Source organism: Echinops telfairi, unplaced genomic scaffold (genome assembly GCF_000313985.2).
Source record: "Echinops telfairi isolate 266 unplaced genomic scaffold, ASM31398v2 ScPeMD7_7469;HRSCAF=8507_1, whole genome shotgun sequence".
Classification (NCBI taxonomy): domain Eukaryota; kingdom Metazoa; phylum Chordata; class Mammalia; order Afrosoricida; family Tenrecidae; genus Echinops; species Echinops telfairi.
The window spans coordinates 57,924,679-57,942,957 of record NW_022111373.1 but is presented as its reverse complement, the minus strand read 5'-3'; the positions used below and the strand labels follow the sequence as shown (position 1 = coordinate 57,942,957).

The following is an 18,279-nucleotide window of genomic DNA, read 5'->3' as shown; positions in this document are numbered from 1 at the left end:
GTTATTCCTGTTTCAACATGTAATTTTTCATGTTGAATTTTTCACGGAATAGAATTGTTAACTAGAGACAATAAAAATCAAGTGTAGCACAGCCGATTAAACCTCCAAATCAAGTGCGCCCACACCTCTCCCGTAGGTGAACGTGACAGTCAAGCGGTGGAGCGGCGCGCTGGGCCTGGTGCGGCTCTGGTTCGAGACTGCGGGCGGAAGCGCCGAGGCCGGCCTGGACTTCACGCCGGCCGCCGGGGAGCTCCTCTTCGAACCCGGGGAGACGGCCAAAAGCCTGCTGATCGAAATACTGAACGACGACTTGCCGGAGGGCCCCGAAGAGTTTTCTCTAGCACTTACGAAGGTGGAACTCCAGGGAAGGTAATGTGGGAAAGAAGCTGGGGGGAGGGGAGGGGGGAGGAGAGAGAGAGAAGGCAAAGTGGGTAGAGATTCACGTTCAACTGCAGAACTGCCTTCCCTGCGGTGGTTTCTCAGATGTATATGCAAAATGCGGGGAGACCAGGTCGGGAAGTAGGAGAAAGGCTAGATATATCCTTTTGCTTGATAGGAGTAATAGCAACCTAAAACAAACAAATAGACATTAGGAAAATGAACAAATAATTTGTAGAATTGCATCACTAGGGAAATATGCCTCTAAAGAATAGAGGCGTTGAGTATAATTGATTTCCTCTGAATTTAAAATGTTTTCTCAACCCCTGATTTTTGATGTAGTGAAATTTAGTGTCCTGGTACCCATCATTTTTAAAAGCAACCCTCTCAACACAAAACTAAATTTCAAGTCCAGCTGATTACCTAACTGTAGTATACACTCTAGTTTAATTGATGTATCCACCCTTCCTTGGCCCATTACATGGTAGGTGTGCAGGAGACTTTGTGTAGCACAGTTTTTACCCCATTTCCTAAATTTTTCATTCTCTTCTCATTGCCCAACTGCTGTAATTTTATAGTAATCTTCGTTTCATGCAGACATTAACAATTGGGAAGTTCACAGGAAATTATTTTTAAAGATTAGATTTTGGTGGGGAGACTAGTTTGGCGAATGCTATAGCTGATTAAGGCTGCTCGGTGGGTGGTGGGTTAGGCATGGGATGGCTAAAGACAAGGTCAGGAGTTCAAGTCCAAGAGTTGCTCCGTAGAATAAAGACGAGGTGGTATCTTTCCACAAAGCTGTGCCACCTTGGATGCACAGAGACCGTTCTACTCTGTCCTAGGGAGTCACCCTGATGTCAGTGAGACTTTTGTTTGTTCAGCGGAGCATGAACATATCTACTAGGTCTAGGTTTGAGGCATGAGGAGGATCCTCATGTCAGACTTCTCTTCTTTTTCATGATTTTGCAAGCGGGTATGACTTCACTGTCCGAGAAAATGGACTTCAGATAGATCAACCTCCTGAAGTAGGAAACATCTCCACTCTTCTCATCATAATCATGAAAAATGATAACGCAGAGGGCGTTATTGAATTTGACCCAAGGTACACGGCTTTTGAAGGTAGGTTCAGTTAACTACCTGCCATGGCGTTTTTGTGTTGTCAGTTTTAATTCTGTGTGTAAGTACTGTGTAAATGTAGTATAGGTGTGCGTTGTAGCTGCATGCATACATTATACTATGTATGTTTATGTGTTTTTTGATAATATATTTTGGGTTATGTTTCGGCATTCTTGAATCTTGCATGTGTTTGGCACAACTGAATAATTAGCAATGAGACATTTTAGAAAAATTATGTTTACCTTTAGGATTATTGAAAGGTTTTTGTTTCAAACATTTTAATGAGAACATTTTCTAATGTATTCAGTATTTCAATTTCTCAGTGATTTGCTATCAATGAATATTCAGTTTTGAATGAATAGTCACTTTTTACGTTTTAAATTTTATTGCACTACAAAAAAAGGTGGGATCTGGATCCTGGGTCTTGCTTTGCCAAGACAATTTCCAATAATAATTTACCTGCGATGGCCAGTCTCCCATCTTCCAGAAGCAGAATTAAGTGTACATAGTTCAATTCCTTACTGTGGAAGCAAATAGTGGTGATTTCTCTAGGAAAGTATGTTGTAATATGCAAAGATTAACATTACTTAACAAGAAAACAAAGATAATTTGAAAAATGAATTTTAAATTGAAATAAAATGTTGAAGATTCATTTCCAGATGCTCAAATAGAGTTCAAAGGAACTGGGAATATAAATAGAATTTATAGCTCAACTCGTAAAATGTTCATATGATATAAATAAGTAAACCTCATTTATGCACATCTTATTATCTACATTTCAATCGCATCTATAGAAACAATATGGTGCGGTTTTCTTTGAGTTATTTGTTTCTTTCTGTCCATTTCGCATTTTTGGAAAGGGCCATTTATTTGTATGTAACACCCAAAGGAAGGAAGCAAATGCTTATCACATGATACGGTCTTTAAATGCTCACTTGACTTGCTGATCATCAGTTTGAATTCTTGGTAAGCCATATTACTCCTGAAACATAAGAGAGCCATGATATTTCCACTAATCGGTTTTTAAAAGTGATACATCCTAAATCCGGAGGAGGGAATGCTATTACAGCTTAAATTCTGAACACCTGGTTTGCAGTAGTATTAGGAGGACAGTGTAAGCCCCAACTCCTTCTGCAGGATTCCCCATGGAAGAATGCCCCTTGGAGAATCCGCATTGAACATGGTCCAAGGACGTGGACAGCCTTGCTGTCAGGCCCAGTGCACCGTAAAGTGGGTCACTGTAGATGTGGTTAGGTTACAATGTAACACTTTATGCATTGATCTCCCTTTTGGCTCATTTTAAATTTGTTCCAGTTTTTAGTATTTTTTGTTTCCTTTTTGATTGAAGTTTTCTGTGTTTCATCTTGTCATTTTTTAAAATTAATCATTTTATTCGGAGCTCTTACGGAGATCATGTCAATCCATATTTCAGTTAGATCAAACATAATTTTACAATTGATACCACCATCAGTTTCAAAACATTTTCTTTCATCTGGAACTTTTTGATATCACCTCGCCTTACTGTTGGTTTCTTTTAGTTCCTTTTTTTGGTCAGCTTTTTTCTGTATGTGCAACCTAGAATAGGTAAATCTGTAGAGCTAGTAACTGGATTAATTAATAGGTGTATGGCAGGGAAGGTTGGGGAATGTAGGGGGCTAACAACAATGAATACGAGGAGAAAATGTTCTGAAGATGATTGTGGTAATGATTGCACAATTCTGAATGCGAATAAATGGCTGAACTGTATGGTATGCGAATTATATGCTAATTAAACTCTTTTTAAAAGTGATAAATGGATTATGGAAACAATCGTGTGCTTGAGGTGTAGCTTGGTATCTTACGTCACGTTTAATTGGGGTGAACTCTGAGGGAGGATTGCTGCTTTGTGCCCCTGGTTAGTTCTGAGTTCCCGTTGCAGTGGAGGAAGATGTTGGGCTGCTCCTCATCCCAGTGGTGAGACTGCGAGGGACGTACGGCCTCGTGACAGCCGATTTCATCTCCCAGAGCTCCGCTGCCATTCCTGGTGCCGACTATGTGCTGCATGGAAGCACGGTTACCTTCCAGCACGGGCAGAGCTTAAGTTTTATAAATGTCTCCATCATCGATGACAAGGAAAGGTAACACCCGGAGCTCTGGAAATGCTATGAACAGACACAGCGCGTGTATGTTGTGTTCCAGTGTGTACCCCAGGAACCTTGGTGGCACGATGGTCAAGCATTTGGATGTTAACTGATAGGTTGTGGGTTTCAACCTCTTTCTGGTAAAACAGCCCTATGGGACTGCTCCTGTCCAGAATCCACCTCGGAAACCTCATTGGGACTGCTGGCTTGGGTCCCGTCGGTGACTGAGTAGATGATCTCCTGGGCCACACCGAACCACAGCAGCAACCCTTAGCTGCCTCCGTCCTTGTCCCAGAGTTCCAGGAACCATGCTCTTAAGAAACACTCATAAACGTATTGGGATTCTGGAGCCTGGGAAAGGGGGCTTGGGGACTGATATATACGTTGCACACACCACTTTCCTTAAAGATTCAAGGAAATTATTTTGTTCCTCTAGACTTGCAAAAGTTTAATGAGAATGCGGAACCATCTTTTAATTTTTGTGTAGTGCATTTAAGCAATTAAATCTATAGAAATCTATAGGTGGTGGTGCGTAAGGGGATTGATAACAGTTCCAGGCTATATAATATTCCCGCTTCTTTTTAGATGAGCAGCCTCTTCTTATCACGTGGAATGTGGCTACTGTTCCATGGATATGTATTACCAATTTGAAAAATGACTAGTTATTTAGATTTTAGAGGCATTTTAGTATGTGTAGACTCACAGAATTGCTCTTCTTTCTCGCAGTGAATTTGAGGAGCCAATTGAAATATTGCTCACTGGCGCTACTGGTGGAGCGGTCCTTGGGCGCCACCTAGTGAGCAGAATCACAATCGCCAAGAGTGACTCTCCCTTTGGGGTTGTACGATTTCTCAACCAAAGCAAACTTTCTGTCCCTAACCCCAATTCTACAATGATGTTATCCTTGGTACTGGAGCGGGTTGGAGGACTCTTGGGAGAGATCCAGGTACAGTCTTTATTTCCTTTTTTGAACATTTTATTGTGTGTCCGGTGCATTTTATCTCATGACCAACTCGTTTTGCATCCCACAACTCAGGAGTCAATTGTTCCCGACTTCGGTTACTATCGCTGCAACGGGTCAGCAGTGCCTGCGTTTCCACCCTGCTTCCCTGTTCCCATCTTTCCGTTTGCCCCGCCCCTCTCTGCCTTCTCATCTTCACGTTTGGACAGATGTTTCCTGTCTGATACCCATAGTCCTTCAGTCTCCGGGCACGTTGTTTGTTTCCTGGACCCATCTGTGACTTGTCTGAAAAGTGGCCCCTGGGCGTGCTGGCTTCAGAGTCAGGTTGCCCGTGGTGTTTGACGGTGTGAGACTTGGGGGAATCTCCAGTCTCGGTCACTGCAGTTTGGTTGTCTTTTTTTTTTTTTTGAATTTGAGTTTTGTTCTACATTCTTCTGCAATTCTAACTGGGACAAGGACAATTATTCTTACCATGGTTTTAAAAATTGTCTTTGATAGACTGAGCATGATGTTGCATAGTCATATGTTTGAAACATAATAATTTATTAACAGTCCATTCGTGCCCTTGTAGTTTAAAAGTCATCTCCGAGTCCCTTGAAGTCCCTAGAAGTGTGTGAAGGCACACACACACCCATCTGTGTTCGGGCATGCCTGAGTCTCAGTTCGAAATGAAATGAATGATTCTGATCTGGAGTCGCTGCGGTGGGTACCACGTTGATCAGGTGGATGGCGGCGGAACCAACGCCCCTGTCTTCACCAGCAATCCGAGTCCGAGCAGTCAGGAGATTGGTCACAATGACATACAGGATAAGATGAGAGTGTGTCGCTCCCATATGAAGCCCTCAGCTGTTACTTAGAAGGTCTTGGAGTGGATGTAAGTCACCCTACTAAGTGCCTGTTATGAGGCCCTCGCGTCCACTCTGATCAGCAGTAAAACGCTGAGCAGGCTAACCCTGCCTGGGAATAACTTGGACCTTGATGGGGTGGTATGAAGCCTTGGGACACCGTGAGTGTGTCCTGAGGGTGCTTGGGCTGCCCAAATCGGAATTGGATGCAGTCACTCAAAGACTTCTGGTGGTTGAGGAAGAACGAAATCCTTTCTTGGCAGTTGTAGAGCTGACAGACACAGGGTGCAAACACTCCTGAAAGCAGTCCGAATTCCTCTTGACTTGAAAGCACCCACAGGGACCGAGCTAGGAGCCCTTCCATGGACCTACTTTGCACCACGAATTGAAAATCCCTGACACTTAAGGGGCCTGCATTTTTTTTGCCACTCCCTTCAGATATGCTTCATATCATGTATGTTCAAGTGGTTCTTATTCGCTCGGGGACCTCAGACCAGCCACTGAGATGGCTTTTGAGGAAATGCCTGTCATGCTCCAGAATGGCATTTTAAGTGCCCACTAAAGCTACAGACTTCAGCATTCTGAAAAGAAAATGTAGGAATTCAAAAATATTTTTGAGTGCATTCTGTATGCCGGACTCTGTGTTAGGCACCGGCAGTGTGTTCTGAGTGAGTCCCATCGCAGTCCCATGGTTTTCTCCCACAGTGGGCGGAGTGGAGCCATCAGCAATGGAATCAGTAAAAAGAAAGTCAGATGACATTATAGACTCTACCAGAATGCCGAATTGGAAGACACAGTATTGATTCCTCTGCTGGTGACTTTAGAATGGAGGGCGAGGGTGGTATTTGAGATTAAAGTGGGGATGAGTCCGAGACAGCAATGGAATTGCTGTAATAGTAATCGTTGGGGCAGCGGGAATCACCACTGCAGTTTGACGCGTTCAAGGTAGAGAGAGGTCTATGTGCTGCGAGGCCCAGAGGAGGAATGGATGGCACAAGATAGATCGGATAAGCTCCACCCGTACTTCATTCCATGTTGTTGTTAGGTACCATTGAGTTGATTCCAACCCATAGAGACCTCGTGTACGACAGAATAGAACACTGCCCGGTATTGCGCCATCCTCACCACGGTTCCTATGCCTGGGCTCATTTTTGTAGCCGCGGTATCACCCGGTCTCATTGAGAACCTTCCTCTTTTCTGATAGTCCTATACCGCACTGGACTGGTCTCATCTGTCCAAAGTATGTGAGACCAAGTCTCCCCATCCCTGCTTCCAAGCAGCGCTCTGACCTCACTTCTTCCAAGACAGGTCTGGTTGTTCGTTTGGCAGTGCCTGGTATTTTCAATATTCGTTGCCACACTGTAGTTCAAATGCAGTGATTTTCCCCCCAGCATTTTTTATTCAGTGTCCAACTTCCACATGCATATGAGGTGATAGAAAATACCATGGCTCTGGTGAGACCCACGTCAGTCCTCAAAGTCACACGCTTGCTTTTTAACACTTTAAATAGGTCTGATTGCATGGGACCTCAGAAACCAGGTGGGAGATTTTATTCTGATTGAGAACAAGTTGCCATTGGAGAGTAAAACGGGGGCAGTGTCACCAGATGGTCATTTTAAGCAGTTCCTCTGTGGCTGCTGTGAGGAACATGGGTGGTCAGGATGCGTCATTGGCAACAAGGAGACTCAGGAGGCTTTTGTCCGACACAGACCAACACCAACGCGGCTTGGACAAGGGTAGTGTGGGAGGTGACTAGATAGGGTGTATGTTTGGGAGGGGGAAAAAATCACCGGGCTGGAGTACAGGCTAAGAGAAAGGGAGGAGTCAAAGTTAATACCCGGAAGTTCAGCTTGAGCTGCTTCCTGAAGTTCAGAAGTTGGGGGAAGTCAAGAGTCTGCTCCCGGAGGAGAGCCAGGAAGACCGTGGCGTGTAGGAAAGAAGACAGGACCCCACACTCCAAGAAGGAAGAGATCATTTCCAGCGTGGATCAGCGATCTGTGACAACTGAAGACAAGTAGCCGCTGCTTTTCCTTCAGAGACTGGAGATCAAGTTTGAATTACAGAAATTTAAAACCACACTTACTATCACATAAAAGTTTTCTTTTTCATAATTGTTTATGAAAAATGATGTCATCTTTACCCTAAGACCTTATTTAAGTATATACAGAAAGTATATACCGAACACCCAGACAATTTTCCACATGGTTTTATCGTCATACTCAAATAGGTTTTCATGGCAAGAATCTGTGCACACCACAATGTCGCACCAGTTGGATCTTTTAAAAATTATGTTTCTCTCTCTCACACACAAGATAGTCTATGCTGCAAACGGTGCTTTTACCGCTTATATTTTTGTTACCCTGTTGCAATGGCAAATGAAGTATTATGATTTCTCTTCTCTTGTGAGGTGCTTTTATTAATTAACAGTGATAATTTGCAGGTATGTAGTTTATAGTTGTCATTACTGTTTTTTCCACAAAATAGAAATGAATTGATGAAACAGAAATTCAGAGGAGAGATTGTAGAATAATTAGTATCTATAACTAACTATATATACTGCCTGGTACTGCAGATGTTGCAATGACTATTTGTTTCAAACTGACTCTCTCTAAAAACAAAACAAATGAAAACACCCCTTCAGGTGGACTGGGAGATACAAGGACCCAATTCTCAGAACGTGCTTCCACCTCAGAACGGTGACATCGCAGACCCAGTGAGAGGGTCCTTCTCCTTTGAAGACGGAGAAGGAGGATTGAGGACCATCATTCTGACCATACATCCTTATGAGGATATTGAGGTTGAAGAAACTTTCCTTATTCAACTTAAACTTGTTAAAGGAGAAGCTCAATTAGACTCCAGAGCCAGAGATATTACATTAACAGTAAGTCTTTTCATGATTCTCCCCCCCAAATTTGATGCCTTTACCAGAGAGGATGTTTGTATTTGTTGAAACCTTGAAGGTTTATAATGAAGTAAAACTTATAAAACCAAATAAAGTCATAATTCTTTACGGGGAGAACTTTCTAAAATATTTTTTGTCATTTTTAGCCTGAAGATTGGTAATTTAAAAAGCTTTAATGTGGTGATAAATCCATATTTTACATGCTTCGAGAAAATGAGGTTTTGGGTGCAGTGGGCACTTACTTGGAGGATTTAGTGTGGCGTCCTGGACACTGGTTATCTGCATGCTTAAAGCATCTTCCTACTTCCTACTTAAGATGCTAAACCCCTTGTCATCAAGTCTGTTCTGATTCACGGCAACCCTAGATACGATTCAACTAACCGGTTAGTTGAAGTAAATCTGAGGTGAATAAAACTAACTGCAGGCACGGAAGTACAAAGGAGCTTCAAGAATGTTGTGGAGCAATTGAGTTAAAACTTAATGGAATTGCCCTATGAACTTCAAGTCCCCTGGTAGTGCTATTTGGGAAACATTGGACTGCTAAATGTAAGGTCAGTGGTTCATACCCCAACAGTTGCTCCTTGGGAGCTAGATGGGGCTCTCTGCTCCTGTAAAGAGGGGTAGCCTTGGATAACCTGGGAAGCAATTCGACTGTGTTCTGTAGGGTTGCAATGAGTTGGAATCGACTCAATGGCAGTGAGTTTTTGTACTTTTTAAAAATTATATACATCGTGGGTTTCAGGACACTTATTTCCATTATCCTTGAGGAATAAAACCAAAAAACCAAACTCACTGCCATCGAGTCAAAACTGACTCCTAGTGACCCCTGTGGACTTCCCAGACGATGACTGTTTACGGGAGTAGAAAGCCCACGAACCAGGCACCCGCAGTCCAACGCCTAACCACTACCCCACCAGGGCGCCTTTCCTGGAGGAAGAAGAACCCATGGATTGTCATCAAGAAGGTTTTGAGAACCTCACATAGCTAAGTAGACTATGTGCACGTGTCCTGTCTAAGTTACATTCCCTCTGCTTACAGTGTGTCGATATACTTGATACAAAGCTTTTATCTGCTTTCTATTTATTTATATTCTTTAGGTACAAAAAATTGGCGATCCAAATGGAGTTATTCAGTTTGCTCCTGAGTCTTTATCTGAGAAGACCTATTCAGAACCACTCGCGTCGGAAGGGCCCCTGAGCATTGCTTTCTTCGTCCACAGAGTGAAGGGCACTGTCGGAGAGATTACGGTATCTTTTCCTTTTTGAGATTGCTGAGTAGAGTAACCGTTTGCCTAACAAGTGCAGCTGAAAGGGCCAGAGAAGCCCGTGAAGTCCCGGCTAATTGAGGTTCCTGTTAAAGGAGGATTTGCGGGTTTTCGCCAAGAAGCTGAGAGACGTCACTTAAGCAGGTTGAGGATCTCCAGCCAGTATCAGCCTCTAGGAGTGTGCACTCCTCCTTTTTGATTTGGACATTATACTGATCCTGTAGAAAATGGATGGCATAGAGACCAAACGTTTTTTGGACATTATCTCTTTACATTTTGAAATATTATAGATATTTCCTGATGTGAAATTTAAGATTACCTGCTCACTTTCATCTTCTAGACTTGTGCTTAGATCACTCATGAATGCCTTAATGTTAAGTTGCTCCCATTTATCTCTTCAAATTGCATTGCTGGTCTAGAACAGTGTTTCCCAGAATGGGAGATACTGCCCTGTGGGGTACTCTGGAATTATCTCGTGGGGCTGCAAAAACCAGTATCTGCACTTTATCCTGCATTTGGGGCTATAAATGGCCAGGGAGGCAATGAGTACTTTTTTTTTACTGAAAAGAGGATAGCCGGCCAAATCAGTTTGGGAACGTGTGGTTTCGAGGCAGGGAAATAGTGCTATTTCGTCATCTTGTTCTGCTGATGCATGTGACCTCCTGAAAGGTGCATGTACTCTCCCAAGCTTACCCTTGAAGCGCTTGCCTTCACATATAATGATACCTACTTTGGTACATTATAAGAGGCATAATGTAAAGAATTTTAATTCAATATCCTGAATTATTTAATTTTGTTTGACTTTGTTTCTTTCCATCGTAGGTTTACTGGGAATTAAGTAGTGAGTTTGATATTGCAGGAGACTTTCTTTCCACAAAAGGCTTTTTTTCCATTGCTGATGGAGAGAGTGAAGTGAGGTTTGAGGTCCATTTGCTGCCAGATGACACTCCTGAGATTGAGGAACACTATGTGGTGCAGCTCGTTTCTGCAGAGGGAGGAGCAGGCCTGGATCCGGATAAATGCATCACCAGATTCTCTGTTTCTGCCAACGAGGACCCACATGGCGTATTTGCCCTGTACCCCCAACACCAGGCATTACTCATTGGACCGAACCTGAGTAGATATCTCCAGATTAACATAACCAGGCTTGCTGGGACATTTGGAGAGGTTGCTGTTGGATTCGGAGTATCGTCAGACCACAAGGAACAGTCGATTGCTACTGCAAATGCAGAGAGGCAGCTGGTGGTGGAAGATGGTGCCAGATATAAAGTGGACACAGTACCAATTAAGAATCAGGTTTGTGACATTTCTTAGTTTCTGATTATTCAAAAACAAAACAAAGGCCAAATGTATAACGCTTCTTTGTGATAGTCCTTGCTCACTTCATGATCCGCTTGAAAACTTATTCAGATCTGTAAGTGTAGGTATGATAAATGTTTAGGAAATGTTTTGTTCGGTGTCATTGAGTGGGTTCCATCTCACCAGAAGGAAGCAGTCAGACCTGTATCATCCTCATAAGCAAGCCTGTGCCTTAACCCTTTGTTGCAGCTACTGTTTCAGTCTGTCTCCCTGACGGTGCTCCCCTGTTTCACTGCCCTTCGGCTTCACTGAGCATGATGTGCTTTTCCAGGGACTGGTTTCTCCTGACGACATGTACCAAGTACGGACAAAGAAGCCTCTCTGACTTTTCTTCCACGGAGCATTCTGGATGTCCTTCTCCCCAAACAGGTTTGTTCATTCCTCCGGCAGTCTGCTGTGACTTCCCTCTTCCTTACCGTCACGAAAGCAAACAAATCACGGCAAACGGAAATGAAAGCTCACTGGTAGCAGCCGTACAAGAAGCCAGAAGACAGAGTCGAACTAGCTCTCTGAGGGTCAGAGACTTAAAAAATGTGCAGGACTAGACAGTCTCATCTTTCGCCTTCAGAGTGGCTGGTTCCAACAGCTGGCCCCATGGTTATCAGGTTAATGCATAACCCAGTTCTCCATGTAGAGTATGAAAACTCTTACCACTGGACTGGTATACAATAATTCGAGAGAAGCTTCCATTTTTCAAGTCTTTCATTTTACTTGCATTCACAAGTAACACCCATGGAAGCAGTGGTCAAGAAATAAATGACATATTGCATTAGGCAAATCTACTGAAAAGACCGCTTTAAGTGCTAAAACGTAAAGCTTTCAATCTGTGAACTCAGAGTTGACACAAGCTACAGTAGTCTCAGTTGCCTTATATGTATATGATGGCTGGACAATAAGTAAGGAAGATTGAAGAAGGATTGACAGCCTGGAGCGGGGCTGGTGAAGAATACTGAATGTGCCATACACTGGCAAAAGAACAGACAGGTCTGTCCTGTAAGATGTGCAGCCGGAAGGCCCCTTAGCAGCAATACTTCATCTGACATCCTTCGGGCATGGTACTAGGAGGCCCCTGTCCATGAAGAAGGATGTCGTGCTTGGTGTAGAATCGAGGATCAGTGGTCCAGAAGTGTTCCCTCACTGAGATGGACCGAGAAAAGAAGCATTTCAACACAATGGACTTGCCCAGTCGCCTCAGGCATGTCAATGCTTGTGATGGTGGAGCAAACGGAGCAGTAGTTCATTCTGTTGTACAGAGGATCACGATGAGTGAGTATGGCACAATGATACCATCCCCTCTCACACCTTTTAAACCATGCAGTCTTCTCTTGTTCAGTTCACACAACTGCCTCTTGACCCATGTACAAGTTCCTTATGAGCTCAATGAAGTGTTCTGGAATTTCAATTCTTCTCAAGATTATTCACAGTTTATTATGGTTCCCACAGTTGAATGCCTTTGTATAGTCCATAAAACACAAGTAAACATCTTTCCGTTATCCTCCGCTCTGAGCCAAGATCCTGCTGCCATCACCTGTGATGTACACTTCACTCCACGGCCTCTTCTGAATCCAGCCGGAACCTCTGGCAGCTGCCCTTTCGTGTACTGCTGCAACCGTGGTGGAGGCTCTGAAGCAGAGTTTTTCTTGTGTGTGATATCGGTGATGCTGTTTTATCGTTTGAGTGTTCTGTTGAGTCAGCTCTTTTGGAATGACCACAGATATGGGTCTCTTCAAGTCAGTTGGCCAAGTAGCGGTCTTCGAATGTCTTGGCAGAGACCAGTGGGTGGGTGAGTGCTTCCAGTGCTGCTTCAGCTTGCTGACACTTTCAGTGGGTATCCCACCCATCCCTAGAGCCCTCCTCTGGGCTGATGTATTCGTGCAGCTTGAACTTCTTTCTTCAGTTCTTGCTCACATGCTCCCTCCTGTAATGGTGGAATGTTGACTAGCTCTTTCAGGAGCAGTGACTGTGTATTCTCCCCAGCTTCCCTTGATGTTTCCTGCATCATGCAATATTTTGGCCAAAGAATTTTTAAGACTGAAACTTGAGGCTTGAATTTTTTCTTGAGTTCTTTCAGTCTCAGAGAGGCTGAGCATGTTCTTCCCTTTAGTTTTTCTAATTCTAGGTCATTACACATTTTATTGTATTTGGCTTTGTTTTTTCCAGTTGCTCTTTGAAAATTTCTATTCAGCTCTATCACTTCATACTTTGTCTTATTTGTTTTAGCTACTCTACAATTCATCGCGAGGCTCCGTCTCTTCTGACATCCACTTTGATCTTTTCTTTCTTCCCTGTCTTTTTAATGGCCTTTTCCTTTTTCACGAGTGATGGACTTGATGTCCGCCCCCAGCTCACCAGGTCTCCTGTTGTGAGTGTGCAATGCACTCAGTGTGTTCCTGAGATGTTCTAGAATGCAGGTGGCATAGACTCAAGGTTATAATTTGGCTTTTTTGCCTGTTCCTCAGTTGACCTCTGGATTGGCTTTAGCTGCTGATATTGAGCTTCTCCATTTTTCCTTCCACAGATGTGGACAATTTTATTTCTTTGTATCCCATCTGGGGAAGTTCATGTTCACAGATGACTTTTGTGTGGTTGAAAAGGTATTTGCTATGAACAAGTCATTGGTTTTGCAAAATTCTATCATGCAGTCTCCAGCTTCATTTCCATCACTCAGTCCGTATTTTTCAACTACTGTTCCTTCGTCTTTGTTAACAACTTTGGCATCCTAATCTTAATTATCAATGCCTCTTGACTTCACTTTTGATCAGTTTCAGACTGAAGTCATTGGTAGGATTCTTCAGTTTCTTATGATGTAACAGCACTTGAAAAGTCAAGTCAATTTTTATGTGTCTATATGCACATATTCATAGGGGTTTCAATCTGATCCTCATACAGATTCATTAGGCAGATGAACAGTAATATCCTCTTTGCTTACATGTATAAACAAAGGCACACTGAGTAACATAACTAGTGTAAAGTTATTAAGTGGCAGAACTAGGAATCAGTTCTGGAATCTCTGCTTTTTTCTCTCTCTTTTTCTGAAATCATTTTATTGGGGGCTTTTACAGCTCTTATCACAATCAATACATACACCCATTTTGTCAAACACATTTGTTCATATGTTGCTATCATCATTTTCAAAACATTGTCTTTCTACTTGAGTGCTTGGTATCAGCTTCCACCCCCACCCCCCCCATGAACCCTTGATAATTTATAAATTATTATTTTTTTCATGTCTTGCACTGACCGCTATCTCCCTTCACCCACTTTTCTGTTGCCCATCCCCCTGGGAGGGGTTCTATGTCTATCATTGTGATTGGTTCCTCCTTTCTCCCCCCATCTTCACCCTACCCTCCTGGTATTACTACTCTCATTATTGGTCTGAAGGGTAGCTCTTATCTGTACCCGTGTACATGTTCTGGTCTAGCCGGATTTGTAAGGTAGAATTGGGGTCATGATAGTGGTGGGGAGGAAGCATTAAAGAACTAGAGGGATGTTGTGTGTTTTGTCAGTGCTATACTGCCCCCCAACTGGCTTGTCAAAATCTGTCCTCTTAATTGTTTGTTTGTTTTTTAATTCAAGATGGCACTATACTATTTCTCTCTATCAAGGCAAAGTTTGCTCCTCTATGGAAACGATTAAACTACATTAGTTGTAGAAGGAATTTGTCTACTTAGATATAATTAGACATTTACTCCAAACCCCAAACTCACTGCCATTGAGTCAACTTAAACTCATATTGCCTCATATACTTGTGAAAATTGGACAATGAATTGTAAACACCAAAAAGAATTGCTTTATTTGAATTATGGTGTTGGCGTGGAATATTGAACATAGCAGTGGATATCGAAAGAATGGAAAATCTTTCTTGAAGAAATACAGCCAAACTTTTCCTTAGAAGTGAAGGGGGTGAGACTTTGTCTCATGTATTCAGATGGGTTATCATCTGTCCCTGGAGAAACACATCATACTTCGTCATGTAAAGGGCTAATAGAAAAGAGAAAGATCTTCAACAAGATGGATTGACACAGTGGCTGCAACAGTGGCTCAAATCCACATAACATCCCCATAGCAGTGATTATGTGGATGGTGCAATAAACACTGTACTTTTATTGTGCATGAGGGTCGCGATGAGTCAGAATCTACTCTACAATACCACCACTGACAAAGATGCATAGGAAGTTTCATTCTAATTTGAATATAGGTTTTTAATTTTTTCTATAATATCGTGAATTTAAATGTTATGTTTACAACATTTCATTGAATTAATTAAGAAACAGCTATGGATTTTGTTACAGATCTCATGGACACCACAGTGACAATTAATGACCTGAAGCTGTCTTGTCCAAAACCCAGCACACTGCCATCCAGTGGATTCTGACTCAGTACCACTATGTAGGGTTTCTGAGATTATAAATCGTAAGAGACAGACAGCTTCATCTTTATTTTGTGAAGTGACTGGTGGGTTTGAACTGCTGTCCTTGTAGTGAGCAGCCTTGTAGTTAGCTATCCTACAGCACCACTAGGGCTCTATTTTTTTGTCTGGAGTCCCAATGTATTGCTATAGAATGGATTTTCTCGGATCCCTACTGGCACAGTGGTTAAAACACTTAACTGGTAACCAAAAGGTATGCCTTGACCCTACAGCTACTCTGTGGAGAAATATAATGCGTCTGCTTCTGTGATGATATTGAGCCTTGCAAACCCTATGGCACAGTTATACTCCAGCCAATAGCATCTCTAGGAGTCAGAAGAAACTCAGTAACAGTGGGCTGGGCTTGGTTAATGGGTCCTTCACTTCTAGAGAGAGACCATTATACATTTTGTTTTGCACTGTCCACAAGATAATGCTTAAAATGTCACATGCATATAATCCACTTATTTCCTATACAAAATGCATTATGACACTGAGGCTAGATTATGTAATATTTAAGGAAGTCTGGCCCACAGGGTATCCATTTTTGAGTGATCCTGAGAAGATACTGTACGATGGACAGCTTATAATCACTTTAATATTTAATTCAGGCACTCTGGGACTCTGCAACATCAGATCAGTTTATTTCAGTTGGGCTGGTAGATGTGGCAGACTGCTAAGCAGATGCATGGAGTAGGGAAGCACTTGTTCTATGGTCCATGATCAGGAAAAGACATTGTGGAAGGAAGGAAACATCCGTTTGGGGCAACCTTCATGTGGCCCAAAGTTTGAAACATCTATGTTACATGTACATATTTGTAGATTTGATGCAGGTTTATGTACCTTATATCTACATCCAAAAAAGATATACAGAGCTTTTATAAACATTATAGCTTGTGAAATTACTTGGGGGCTCACCCATTATTCATAGCAATGTTTCCATAGAAAAATGTATTAGAAGATTCAAAAGAACTTTCAGAGTAAAACCAATCGGTAAATTCAGAATTTCTGCTTATTTTGTTAGATTCTAAAACTTGTCTGTCATTTTGTTATACTATGGTGGCTTGCCTATCACTGTGATACTGAAAGCTGTGTCACTGGTATTTCAAATGCAAACAGGGTCACCCAATGTGAAAAGGTTTCAGCAGAGCTTCCAAATTAAGAGTAGCCTATGAATAAGGAATAGACTATCCACTCTAGGGAGTTATCCACTGAAAACCACATGGATAGCATACAAACATTGTCAGAGACAGAAGGCTGAAGGAATAGAAGCAGAACATTGTCCAAGGTAGTGCCAGAAGTGAGCCTCTTGGGTTGTAAGGTCCTCACACTATGACTGATGTCGAACTGCCTTCTCCAAGCAGAGTTGGCTATGACGGTGTGTGTGTGTGTGTGTGTGTGGGTCAAGCCTGTGAGAGTCAAGTGTTTGGAACCTTCATATGCCAATGGGGCACAACTCAAAATGAGAACAGATGCAAACATGTAGAATCATCAAAACTTGGAATGTGGGAAGTATGAGTCTAAGAAAATGGAAAGTCATCAAAAGTTACATGGAATGCACAATGATTGATCCCCTTGGTGTTAATAAGATCAAATGGACTGGTATGGGTCATTTAGAATCAGACAATCATATGGTTTCCTCCGCTGGGGATGACACCGCCAAGAGGAATGGCATTGCATTCAACCTCACATTTGTACCCATTCCAGAGAAAGGTAATCCAACAAATGTGCACATTATTGAACAATAGCATTGATAGCCCATAGAAGTAAAATGTTGCTGAAAATCATCCCAAGTAGTTGCAGCAGTATATTGACAGGGAGCTGCCAGAGGTTCAGGGTGGATCCAGAAGAAGATGTAGAACAAGAGATATCATTTCTGACATCAGATGGATCTTGGCTGATTGCAGTGAATGCCAGGAAGATGTTTATTTATGTTTCATTGATGATGCAATGGCCTTTGACTCTGTAGATCATAACAAATCATAGATATCCTTGAGAAGAATAAAATTTCCGGAGAACTTAATTGTACTTATGCAGAACATGTATATGCATGAAGAGGCAGTTGTGCAAAGAGAACAAGGAGTTCCTATATGGTTTAAAGTTAGCAAAGGTGTACATCAGCGTTGTATCCTCTCACCACACTTATTCAATCTGTAAACTGATCAAATAATCATAGAAGCTGGATAATATGAAAAAGAACATCAGAATTGGAGGAAGGCTTATTAATAACCTGTGATATGCAGATGATGCATCCTTACTTGCTAAAACTGAGAAGGATTTGAACTTATTGATAAAGACCAAGGGTTCCAAGCTTCAATATGGACTAAAACTCCATGTAAAGGGAACAACAATCCTCACAGTTGGACCAGTAGGTGACATCATGATAAGGGAAGGAAAGAGCCACCTTGTCAAAGATTTCATCTTGCTTGAATCCACAGTCAGTGCGCATGGAAGCAGCAGTCAGGAGATGAAGCGATGCTCTTCATTGGTAAGTGTGCTGCGCAAGACCCTTCAAAGTGTTGAAAAGCAAGGGTGTTACTTTGGAGATTAAGGTGCATCTGGCCCACGCCGCAGTGTTTTTGGTCGCCTCGTAAACAAGGGAAAGTTGGACATTGAATAAAGAAGATTGAAGAGGAATCAATGCATTTAGTTTATGGTGCTGGTGAAGAATCCAATCCGGCTTAGAAGAAGTACAGCCAGAATGCCCGTTAGAGGCAAAGATGGAAAGGCATTGTCTCACATACTGTGGACATGTTGTCAGGAGAGACTAGTTCGTGGAGAAGAATAAAATGCTTGGTAAAGTTCGAAGGGCAGTGGAAGAGGAAGACCCTGCACAGGAAGGATTGGCGCCTTCAAAGATAGGCTCACACATAAGGGTAATGGTGAGCTTAGCTCAGGACCAGGCAATGTTTTGTTCTGTCGGGTT

The 18,279-nt window shown here is 42.4% G+C and overlaps 1 protein-coding gene across 1 annotated transcript in view; it reads left to right on the top strand.

Annotated features, from left to right (window-relative positions):
• ADGRV1 (adhesion G protein-coupled receptor V1) overlaps positions 1 to 18,279 on the top strand; it is a 675,247-nt gene that overhangs the window by 230,202 nt on the left and 426,766 nt on the right. Inside the window, exons 61-68 of the mRNA XM_045285199.1 lie at positions 137 to 369; positions 1,349 to 1,497; positions 3,413 to 3,611; positions 4,341 to 4,560; positions 8,062 to 8,301; positions 9,420 to 9,569; positions 10,409 to 10,882; positions 13,405 to 13,539. Coding sequence (XP_045141134.1) covers positions 137 to 369; positions 1,349 to 1,497; positions 3,413 to 3,611; positions 4,341 to 4,560; positions 8,062 to 8,301; positions 9,420 to 9,569; positions 10,409 to 10,882; positions 13,405 to 13,539 — 1,800 coding nt within the window. The remainder of the gene's footprint in view (positions 1 to 136; positions 370 to 1,348; positions 1,498 to 3,412; positions 3,612 to 4,340; positions 4,561 to 8,061; positions 8,302 to 9,419; positions 9,570 to 10,408; positions 10,883 to 13,404; positions 13,540 to 18,279) is intronic.